Raw genomic sequence first — 12084 nt, 5'->3', positions numbered from 1 at the left:
AAGGGCATTTTTGGCTCAAGAACGGGCTGTTCCTGCTATGTGTGGTGTAAGTTCAAAAACCTCTTGTCAACCCCTATTCAATAGTGTAGGAATTTTGACATTGCCCTCACAACATATATTTTCTTTAATGTCGTTTGTTGTTAGCAATTTTAGCTTATTCCAAGAGTTAGCTGCTTTCGCTCAGTTAATACTAGGCAGAAATAAAATCTGCATGTGGAATGCACTTCCTTGACTCTTGTGCAGAACGGAGTGCAGTATTCTGCTGCATCCATTTTCAATAAGCTACCACAAGAACTCAAAAATCTTAGCAGTAGCCCAAACACTTTTAAGTCTAAACTGACGAGTTTCCTCATGGCTCACTCCTTCTATTCTGTCGAGGAGCTCCTGGAAGAGCTAAAAAATGAAGCAAATTCCAGTGTTACATTGTTGATTTTCTTTATTTAAACTTACGACTTGTCGCCTGAATATGTTTCTTATATTTCATTTTATCTGTTTCTACAATCGTGTTATAATTTCATGTATTGAGTCGTTCCATGACCATGGAGACTTCTCCTTAATGTGGTCCCACGGAACAATAAATAAATAAATGAAAATGATTTATAGATCTTTCAGAAATTTCTGCACATTCTCTTCTTGCTCTCTTTTTTATTATTGTTTTGTGACCAAAAGGCTGCTAGGTTCTTATCTGACAGCCTGCACTCCATAATGCCCGGCATGTCTCCCTGATTCTGGAGCATCAATATTCACTCCACCAGGGAGCCAACTGTCTTCTTAGTTGTCCTGAACACTTTGACATGTGTGATGGATTGTGTTGGTGACGTAATAAATGCATATGTGAATGTTCTCTATGGTCAGATAAAAGCAGCTGGCTTTACAGTGTCCAGTTTGCTTTGCTGAGCACACATCTTGAAAGTTCTCTTTAATGAACTGCTCTTGCTGTTTATTCAGGTGGGAAGTGGTCACTGGAATGCAGATCATCATCCACTTCCCACAGAGGCGTCCCATATGCACACAATATGGAGAGTATAATGAAATACTGATGTTGGAGAACAGTCTGGTGTTAGTGCTTAAGTGCATCCTAGGTAAGTGCATATTCAGAACAAGAAACCCTTAACAACAAATGGTGTGCACTGCAACTACCACAGCGGAGAAAATGCAACAGGAACTGTATTATAATGTTAATGAGAGTTTCTGATTAACAGTTCATGGAGGACGCATACAGTGAACATTCAGCAACTATATGCTTAAGGCACACCATGACATCAATTGCCATCAATGAAGATGACTACTTATCATTCTTTCTCTGTCACTTGAGTGTTCCTTTTTGTGTACGCTATAATCCCTTAAAAATAGGAGCAAGTGGTCATCTGACAAATGATTTAAAATGTGTTTCTTGTACATGTACCACTTCCTGCTGTGGGTGTGTCCATAATGGGCCTACTGACCCTTGGAACACAGTTGGTTAGGGGCAGACAACTTTCCAGTGGATGAACCCAGCTGTTGTATGTTCAGGAAAAGTTGGAGAACTGAAGGTCAGGACAAATAAAACTGTTTCTACTAGTTCACTATTCAGTCACTTCAGGATGTTTTTGAGATTCGTCATGTCAACCTCTAACCATTCTTCATTTGGCTCCTGCACATCTTCGTGCATTAAGCCAATGCATAAAATGATTGTCTTACTACAGTTTATGTTGTGCATTTCCATCAAAATTAGGTATTTGCATAGCACTTTGCCTGCTGTTTTTTGTTCAGTTAGATGTGCTGCTTCTGTTTCCACTAATAGTATTCCATTACCAACACTTAACTGATTTCAGTGTACCTGCTATGCGTGTAAAAGGAGACACATTTTCTAAGCTTCCTGTCAGTGTTTTAATACTCAGAAACACATTATGAGACATATTAAGCGTTCTGTTATTCATAGGTATTTATTCTGAGCTTTCATTCAAGGGTGTAATTGGTTCCAAACAGAATATGCATTTTGTTGGCAGTGTTTTTATGTGACAAATTCACCTGGATGTTTCCACAAGCAGCTAGAAATATAGGAAATCACTTGCCTGAGCATGGCTCAGGCAACTAGGATGAAATGGTACCCCAGAAGTGGCTTGCTAACAACTCACAATATACGCAGTTACGTTAAGATTCTCACTCCTTGTGACACAACATAAGATTACACCACTGCACCATACGGTGGTCACTGATGCAAACAGAGACATTACAGTTACAGAGGACTGGCAGCATCCAGAAAGCTGCCCGTTCCTGATCCTGGATTCAGCAAACGTGAACTCGGCCAAGGTAGAATGCTCTCCCTGGAGTACTCATAATTTTATATGACCTAGGAGGCACCTGTGACCTACCAAATGCTATAAATGGAACTAGCATTAGGACCCCTCTCATGATGACTTAGGTATTCTGTGTCAACTGGATGTAATCACTAAAAGTAAGGATAGTATTATTTCTCTGCCTCAAATAGTATCTGTAAAGTTATTTTGCTTTAGACTGAGGTAATTCATGTCTAATAGCTACGAAACACATTCTCATTATCTAACCCAATGCAGTTCATCTATACAGTGCTGTTATCAAAAGCATGAAAACAAAATTTACAAAAAGAGAGAAACTACATTCCTCACAGCATAAATACATAACATCTCATTCAAGAACTATTAATAAAATGACATACTAAAATAATTGTTAAAATGACAAGAACAGTTTAAAAAGCAACTTTTAGTAGTGACAGAATCATTCTTGAAGAGAGAGAAAGTCCATGAAAAATTTACATTATGCAAAGTAGATTACTCACCGGCTTTCTCTATCATATATCTGTTGTGTGCTAAGCGAGTTCGTTTCTGAAGTTGTTTCTGTATTGTCTCCTGTGGATGTTTCTTGTGCAATGTCTTCCATATTACCACGTTGCATTGGTATTGCAATATCTTCCATCTAAATTGAAAAAGTTCGTGTTTACAGCCACTCAAATAATATAAAAATATTTAATTAACAATATAACATTACCTTGCATAACAATTTAATAAAACAGCAAAAAAACTGCTACAAGCCAAAACCAGCACATATTTAAAGAAATGTGGGGTTCGAAGAGTACTGTATTTATCCGGTCACAGGATTACACTGAATATAAGAGGATCCACTATTTTGAAAAGGCTTCTTGGGGTTTATTTTTAACACTGTCTAATTAATCAAAATTACAAACTGTTTTATTGATATAAAGTATATTACACTCTGCCAAATAAAGTCAACATTACCAATTTTGATCTTTTTTAATTCTCCACATTTTGGTAAAAGAAGAACAAACAGAAATTGTTTGCAAGCATTTTTCTCTTCACAACTTCTGTTATTGTTCCTCTCACCACCACCACCACCACCACCACCACTCTTTTACTGCCAATTCTTCCTGTCAGGCAGTCCCCCCACATCACACCAAATTCTGACACCCAAACCTCCAGATGTCAGACCATCAGGTCGGTACCAAACGTATGTCGATAGAGTATGAACCAAAACACCAATTTAGTTCCTCCTGTGTGCTGCTGTCCAGTAGAACATGCGTAAATGGTAATTAAAGGTATCACCAGAGTTACAGAGCTGAGGAAAAGTGTATCTGTGAGATAGTACTGTAGATCTTGCATGGGTGAGAAGATAAATGTGTTCAGTTGTTGTATCAAAGGCCCCACTTTTTTTTTTTTTTTTTTTTTTTAACTGTTTATGCGTTAAACTGTTATATAGGAGAACATTTTCTAGACATGTGAAAGGACTTTTCAGAGTTTGTAACAATGTTCTTCTGGCAGCCTGCTTTTGCTTCATTAGTTGAACTTTATGTGGCTATTACTGATGTTATCATTTTGTTTATTATTAATTTTATTACTACCATTACTTCTGCATGTGTGATGCAGTTGTTTCTTTATTTTTCTGTTCTGACTGTATATTCTGTGGAATTACAAATGTGCTCTATAGATTTACTTCCAAAAAGCCCTTTTACATGTCATAAACACACTGTCCCATGTCACACTTTCAAGCATAAAATACAGTAAAAAAATGTGACATTTTTGGGGTTCAAATCCAGGATTCTTGGTACATGGATGTAATGCTTTATCAGTTTCCCCATGGAAGCAACATGTGCTATGTGCTCACAGTTATGCTTTTGATATATTCTGTACTTCTGGTGTTTCTTTTAATTAACATTTCCCTTTCTTCTAGATGACAGCATGTAGTATGAACTAAATCGGAGTGAGTGATCCACGAAAATGGACATACAGCTATGAGCTATATCTTCCCAAAATTCTCCCAAGTCGATGTAACATTACACCTAGATAGTTTATCAATGTGACTGTGGCACGCAACACATTATAATGCTGTATTCAAACATTACAAGATTGTTTTTTTTTCTCCTCATTAGTATTAACTTACATTTTTCTACATTTAGAGCAAGCTGCCATTATCACCCCAGCTGAAATTTTATCTAAGTCATCTTGTATCCCCCTACAAAAATGAATCTTCTGGTAGAGGCACTGATTCTAAATGATAACCTTCAACACTTCTGCTAGATGGTTAGTTGACGACATCTGGAGGCAGCTTCTTCATTATCATGTCTGCAGGCATTCCATTTGTTGAAATTTGCTCCACTGCGATCTATCTTGAAACAGTTTTTTATGTGAAGAAATGATGCTTGGTGTCAATGTGTTTAGTGGGGTCTTTGTATCCACGTCTTTGGCAGATCAATTGCACCTTTGTTGACACAAAATTATTTAATCAGGCCCTCTTTTGCAAAAGGGGGTATTTCTCCTTGCAGCATTCAGAACCAAAGCGGTTCCTCACAGGCAGAAGTTAATACCATGTACTCCACTCTACTGTCTAGAGAGCTACTGGTGGCAGTTTTCTGTTATTCCATGAAACTGCAGCACCTTGTGACAAACAAGAAACTGGTGGTAGATTTTCCATCTACAGTATCCTCGGCCCAGTCAGCATCAGTCTATCCTTAAATCACGGTTCTCATCTTTTGAAAATTGTAGTTTAAAATATTTAGTTCTCTTTAGATACCATAGGATTATCTTTGCAACTAGCCAATGAGGGTACTCCTGGGTTAATATCAAACCGACTCACTGCTTGAACTGCATATGCTACATGTTGTCCAGTACCTAGTTGAGCATATTATTACATTACTTATGCCTCCTCTGTGTGTGACATTCTTCATGGCAGCTTTTTCTATTTCTGTTTTTGGGCTCATTTCATGAGTTATTACCTGATTGTTATTTAGCGGTGTGGATGCCTTATGGCAGTACTCCATGTTACACTTTTACAAAATCCGATTTACATAATGGGATTGGTCCATCCAAAAAGTCTTGTTACTGGGGTGCACAGATAATTGGATAATTTTCCAAAGTCCTTTAGTTTCTTATTAATTGCATTTTTTTTTTTTGCAAATTGTTAAAAAAAAAAAAACGGTGTGTCATCTGCATTAATACCTACTTCCTTGATTTTTTGTGGTAAACAGAGGGGTTAGCTGTGGACCTGCTGAAATTTAAACTTACAAGGAGAGGTACCCAGTGGCGAGATTAACATTTCGAAACCACTTATATGGTGATGTAGGTTAAGGTCCCCGATACACCCTGCAGTCATTCACCCTAGTTAGTCCTCATTTGCGAGTAATTGATGAAAACAGATTTTGGAATTTAACTTGATACCTTACAGCTTTAAAAGAGGAATGTTACACAGACTGGTTGCATAGTATAATGGTTGAGGTAGACTCTTCACATGCAGAAGGTTGTGGGTTCGTGTTTTGTCAGGTGCTAGAAATTTTTTATTTTAGTCTTCACTGGTTATTTTTATTCATTTAATTGCTTTAAATGTAATTTTTTAAATTTGTTCCTTTTTCACATCATTTTAACCACCATATTAGCTTTTCCATTTGTTCTAATTTTTCTTCCAACAATTCTTTTTCCACTTGGAAGTGGAATATTTGTTCATGTGATCTGAATTATTTTTGTAAATTAATTTCAATTTCATTCCTTCCATTTTACCATCCCATATTTTGACCACATTACTGCATTCATTTTATTGTATTTGCTGGTGTATAAGCTGATTGCAAGTTAATGTAGGTGCCTATAAGCTTAATCCAAATTTTCTATGTTCTGGCTGGAAGCAATTCACTGTTAGCTTCCTTGCGAATTTTGAGCATTCCAGTTGTAGAGAGTTTGTTGTATGCACATACGTTGTCATTAATGGTTTTTACATTGTTCATTCAAGCTTCAGTTACTCTTGTGTTTAGTGTGGAGATCCACTTACTTCACTCCTGTACTGTGGTTTCTTTTGCAAACTATGACTGAAAAATGGCATTGCTATACTACTGCATTTAAACTGCAAGTGATTGCATACACTAAAGAGCATGGAAATAGGGCTGCAGAAAGGTATTTCGGGCCATCTCCAACTGAATCAAATTTGACCAGGAGTGAGAACGACTACACACTGAGGATTCTGTAAAAACTTAATATGTATACAGACAGTTAGTTCATCCATTCTGGGGATCTAGAATCTCAGGATTTTTGCCTGTAATTGACATTGATACTAGCAAGACATTGGTCGCAGTGATTCCAAGACTTCAAGAATGTTTTACTTTCAAGTTCAAAGTATCATATCAAGTGAAAAACAGAAATTTTTTTCATGTAATATAATTATAAATTAACAAATCTCTGATTTTTATTTCCTTTACTACTTCTGTGAAACCTTCCTCTGGCCAAACTTCATGATTCTATGTAAGGAGAAGTACCCTATAGGGCATAATTAGTGAGTTTGAAAGTATCAAAATATGAGACATACATGGCTGCATCTTTTGTCTGCACTGACTTAGAAGCTTAACATTTATTATAATGTGAAGTGACTATAGACCTTAGTACGTGACATAAATTTCAACCTGATATGTTTATCCATTTCTTAGAAGAAAGGATGGACAGTCAGATAACAAATAGCGGAGGGGGAAGGGAGTATGTGGTACAATTACAAATTAACAGTTTTCAGATTTGTTTCTTGCTTCTTACCTAATTTCATGATTCCAAACCAATGGCAAGTACCTAACAGGTTTTAATGAGTGAGTTTGCAAGTATCAAAACATGTGACAAATGGACAAATCTTTTGACTACATTGATTTGGAAAATGGCATTTATTACACCATCAAGGAACCACAGACCTTTGTATGGGACAAACTTCAACTTGATAAATCTACACATTCCTGAGAGAAAGGTTTTTGAACAGTTGGACAGACACAGACAGACAGACAGACAGACATCAAGGTGATCCCACGAGGGATCCGTTTTTACCAACTGAGGTAAGAAACCCTAAAAATGAAAAGAGCTTGGTGGACTCAGGAAGGTATTTTTAAAAAAAATCACCTCACAGTAAACATGTACTGAGAAGTGGAACAGTTGAATGACCAAAACCTGAAGCAGAACTCAATACTTTATTTTTAGAGAACAGAAAAGCAAGAATTTCACTTTCTATGAAAATGATCATTCACTGAGCGAAAGCAGTTCCCACTAACAAAGGGATTGCTGACTTTACTGGATCAACATAATGGTGTTCAAGATTTATGAAACAGTATTGACTTTTTATGTGGACCATGACAAAAATATCATAGGGGGTGCCACCTGAGTATGAACAACAAATTGTTGAATTTCATCAATTCATCATTAATGCAAGGAAAAGAGAATAGTTTGAACTTTCACAAACTGAAAACATGGATGAGATGGTGGTAACCTTTGGCTGAGATGGTGGTAACCTTTGAAGTGCCTTCTAACAGAACTGTGGATTCTAAGGGTTGTTGTTGTTGTGGTCTTCAGTCCTGAGACTGGTTTGATGCAGCTCTCCATGCTACTCTATCCTGTGCAAGCTTTTTCATCTCCCAGTACCTACTGCAACCTACATCCTTCTGAATCTGCTTAGTGTATTCATCTCTTGGTCTCCCCCTACGATTTTTACCCTCCACGCTGCCCTCCAATACTAAATTGGTGATCCCTTGATGCCTCAGAACATGTCCTACCAACCGATCCCTTCTTCTGGTCAAGTTGTGCCACAAACTTCTCTTCTCCCCAATCCTATTCAATACTTCCTCATTAGTTACGTGATCTACCCATCTAATCTTCAGCATTCTTCTGTAGCACCATATTTCAAAAGCTTCTATTCTCTTCTTGTCCAAACTATTTATCGTCCATGTTTCACTTCCATACATGGCTACACTCCATACGAATACTTTCAGAAATGACTTCCTGACACTTAAATCAATACTGGATGTTAACAAATTTCTCTTCTTCAGAAACGCTTTCCTTGCCATTGCCAGCCTACATTTTATATCCTCTCTACTTCGACCATCATCAGTTATTTTGCTCCCCAAATAGCAAAACTCCTTTACTACTTTAAGTGCCTCATTTCCTAATCTAATTCCCTCAGCATCACCCGACTTAATTAGACTACATTCCATTATCCTTGTTTTGCTATTGTTGATGTTCATCTTATATCCTCCTTTCAAGACACTGTCCATTCCATTCAACTGCTCTTCCAAGTCCTTTGCTGTCTCTGACAGAATTACAATGTCATCGGCGAACCTCAAAGTTTTTATTTCTTCTCCATGAATTTTAATACCTACTCCGAATTTTTCTTTTGTTTCCTTTACTGCTTGCTCAATATACAGATTGAACAACATCGGGGAGAGGCTACAACCCTGTCTTACTCCCTTCCCAACCACTGCTTCCCTTTCATGTCCCTCGACTCTTATAACTGCCATCTGGTTTCTGTACAAATTGTAAATAGCCTTTCGCTCCCTGTATTTTACCCCTGCCACCTTTAGAATTTGAAAGAGAGTATTCCAGTCAACATTGTCAAAAGCTTTCTCTAAGTCTACAAATGCTAGAAAAGTAGGTTTGCCTTTCCTTAATCTTTCTTCTAAGATAAGTCGTAAGGTCAGTATTGCCTCACGTGTTCCAGTGTTTCTACGGAATCCAAACTGATCTTCCCCGAGGTTGGCTTCTACTAGTTTTTCCATTCGTCTGTAAAGAATTCGTGTTAGTATTTTGCACCTGTGACTTATTAAGCTGATAGTTCGGTAATTTTCACATCTGTCAACACCTGCTTTCTTTGGGATTGGAATTATTATATTCTTCTTGAAGTCTGAGGGTATTTCGCCTGTTTCATACATCTTGCTCACCAGATGGTAGAGTTTTGTCAGGACTGGCTCTCCCACGGCCGTAAGTAGTTCCAATGGAATATTGTCTACTCCGGGGGCCTTGTTTCGACTCAGGTCTCTCAGTGCTCTGTCAAACTCTTCATGCAGTATCTTATCTCCCATTTCATCTTCATCTACATCCTCTTCCATTTCCATAATATTATCCTCAAGTACATCGCCCTTGTATAGACCCTCTATATACTCCTTCCACCTTTCTGCTTTCCCTTCTTTGCTTAGAACTGGGTTTCCATCTGAGCTCTTGATATTCATACAAGTCGTTCTCTTATCTCCAAAGGTCTCTTTAATTTTCCTGTAGGCGGTATCTATCTTACCCCTAGTGAGATAGGCCTCTACATCCTTACATTTGTCCTCAAGCCATCCCTGCTTAGCCATTTTGCACTTCCTGTCGATCTCATTTTTGAGACGTTTGTATTCCTTTTTGCCTGTTTCACTTACTGCATTTTTATATTTTCTCCTTTCATCAATTAAATTCAATATTTCTTCTGTTACCCAAGGATTTCTACTAGCCCTCGTCTTTTTACCTACTTGATCCTCTGCTGCCTTCACTATTTCATCCCTCAAAGCAACCCATTCTTCTTCTACTGTATTTATTTCCCTCATTCCTGTCAATTGCTCCCTTATGCTCTCCCTGAATCTCTGTACAACCTCTGGTTCTTTTAGTTTATCCAGGTCCCATCTCCTTAAATTCCCACCTTTTTGCAGTTTCTTCAGTTTTAATCTACAGGTCATAACCAATAGATTGTGGTCAGAGTCCACATCTGCCCCTGGAAATGTCTTACAATTTAAAACCTGGTTCCTAAATCTCTGTCTTACCATTATATAATCTATCTGATACCTTTTAGTATCTCCAGGGTTCTTCCATGTATACAACCTTCTTTCATGATTCTTAAACCAAGTGTTAGTTATGATTATGTTGTGCTCTGTGCAAAATTCTACCAGGCGGCTTCCTCTTTCATTTCTGTCCCCCAATCCATATTCACCTACTATGTTTCCTTCTCTCCCTTTTCCTACACTCGAATTCCAGTCACCCATGACTATTAAATTTTCGTCTCCCTTCACAATCTGAATAATTTCTTTTATTTCATCATACATTTCTTCAATTTCTTCGTCATCTGCAGAGCTAGTTGGCATATAAACTTGTACTACTGTAGTAGGTGTGGGCTTCGTATCTATCTTGGCCACAATAATGCGTTCACTATGCTGTTTGTAGTAGCTTACCCGCATTCCTATTTTCCCATTCATTATTAAACCTACTCCTGCATTACCCCTATTTGATTTTGTGTTTATAACCCTGTAGTCACCTGACCAGAAGTCTTGTTCCTCCTGCCACCGAACTTCACTAATTCCCACTATATCTAACTTCAACCTATCCATTTCCCTTTTTAAATTTTCTAACCTACCTGCCCGATTAAGGGATCTGACATTCCACGCTCCGATCCGTAGAACGCCAGTTTTCTTTCTCCTGATAACGACATCCTTTTGAGTAGTCCCCGCCCGGAGATCCGAATGGGGGACTATTTTACCTCCGGAATATTTTACCCAAGAGGACGCCATCATCATGTAATCATACAGTAAAGCTGCATGCCCTCGGGAAAAATTACGGCTGTAGTTTCCCCTTGCTTTCAGCCGTTCGCAGTACCAGCACAGCAAGGCCGTTTTGGTTATTGTTACAAGGCCAGATCAGTCAATCATCCAGACTGTTGCCCTTGCAACTACTGAAAAGGCTGCTGCCCCTCTTCAGGAACCACACGTTTGTCTGGCCTCTCAACAGATACTCCTCCGTTGTGGTTGCACCTACGGTACGGCTATCTGTATCGCTGAGGCACGCAAGCCTCCCCACCAACGGCAAGGTCCATGGTTCATGGGGGGATTCTAAGGGTACAAAAAGCATTATTGTTAAAACTTCAGAACATGAAAAGATTTAGTAGACAGTTGTTCTATGCCGCGATGCTGACGGGACAAAACAGTCCGTACTTCTGATTTTTAAAAGAAAGGCACTTCCCGGGGAACAACCGCCAAAAGGAATATTTGTCCATATATACAATGAAGTCTGTATGGATGGAGGAGGAATATGATTGTGGATAGACAAAATTTGGTCTAGGCGACATGGAGGCCTACTGAAGAAACCTGCCTTATTAGTATGAGATCAGTTTTGTTCTCACAGAACAGAAGACGTTAAAAATACACTGAATGTACTGAAGACTCATTACAGTCATTTCAGGGGAGCTAAGTTGTTTGTATGTATCAACAGACCATTTAAGGGAATTATGAAGGCAGAGCGGAACAGATGGATGTAATCTACAAATTTTCACACTACACTGTAAGGAAAGAGGAAGTCTGTGTATGGGTCTAAGCTTCATGAAACTCTACAAAAACTGAAAGTGATGAAATTGTTTAATAAAAGTGGAACCAGTAAAGCACTATATGGCACAGACAATTATTTATTGTATGGGGATTCAGATCCTAACATGACAACTTCAAGTATTTCTACTTTCAGCTCCGAGGAAGAATTTTGTAGTTTTGAGGAAAAAATTTAAAAATTGAGCACTTTTCCTACTTATATGACGTGTGTGCACATAAGTGTTATAACTGTTTCGCGGTAGATGTATTAAGTGAGAAATTTTTTCACAAAATCTTAAAAAAAAAGGGGGGGGGGGATTATATCTTTCACACTGGTGCCCCTTAAGCACTAGCAAATATGTTACTTATGATCCTTTCTTTCTTTTGAATCTTCATATGTATTATTTTATCCATAGAGCAATACGAATTTGTCTCTCGATTACCACTCAAAAAATTTACATCTTCTAAAAAAAATACACTTTTGAAATTACACATTCAATATAAATAAG

At 38.0% G+C, this 12084-nt stretch overlaps 1 protein-coding gene across 2 annotated transcripts in view; it reads right to left on the bottom strand.

The window, feature by feature from the left end:
- LOC126474877 (structural maintenance of chromosomes protein 1A) overlaps positions 1-12084 on the bottom strand; it is a 168491-nt gene that overhangs the window by 29130 nt on the left and 127277 nt on the right. For both annotated transcript variants that reach the window (XM_050102360.1, XM_050102361.1), the window contains exon 19: positions 2798-2934. In XM_050102360.1, the coding sequence (XP_049958317.1) occupies positions 2798-2934 (137 nt within the window). The remainder of the gene's footprint in view (positions 1-2797; positions 2935-12084) is intronic.

The sequence above is a fragment of the Schistocerca serialis genome, chromosome 4 (assembly GCF_023864345.2).
Source record: "Schistocerca serialis cubense isolate TAMUIC-IGC-003099 chromosome 4, iqSchSeri2.2, whole genome shotgun sequence".
Classification (NCBI taxonomy): Eukaryota; Metazoa; Arthropoda; class Insecta; order Orthoptera; family Acrididae; genus Schistocerca; species Schistocerca serialis.
The sequence above is the reverse complement of the archived record's forward strand: the minus strand, read 5'-3'. Positions and strand labels throughout refer to the sequence as shown.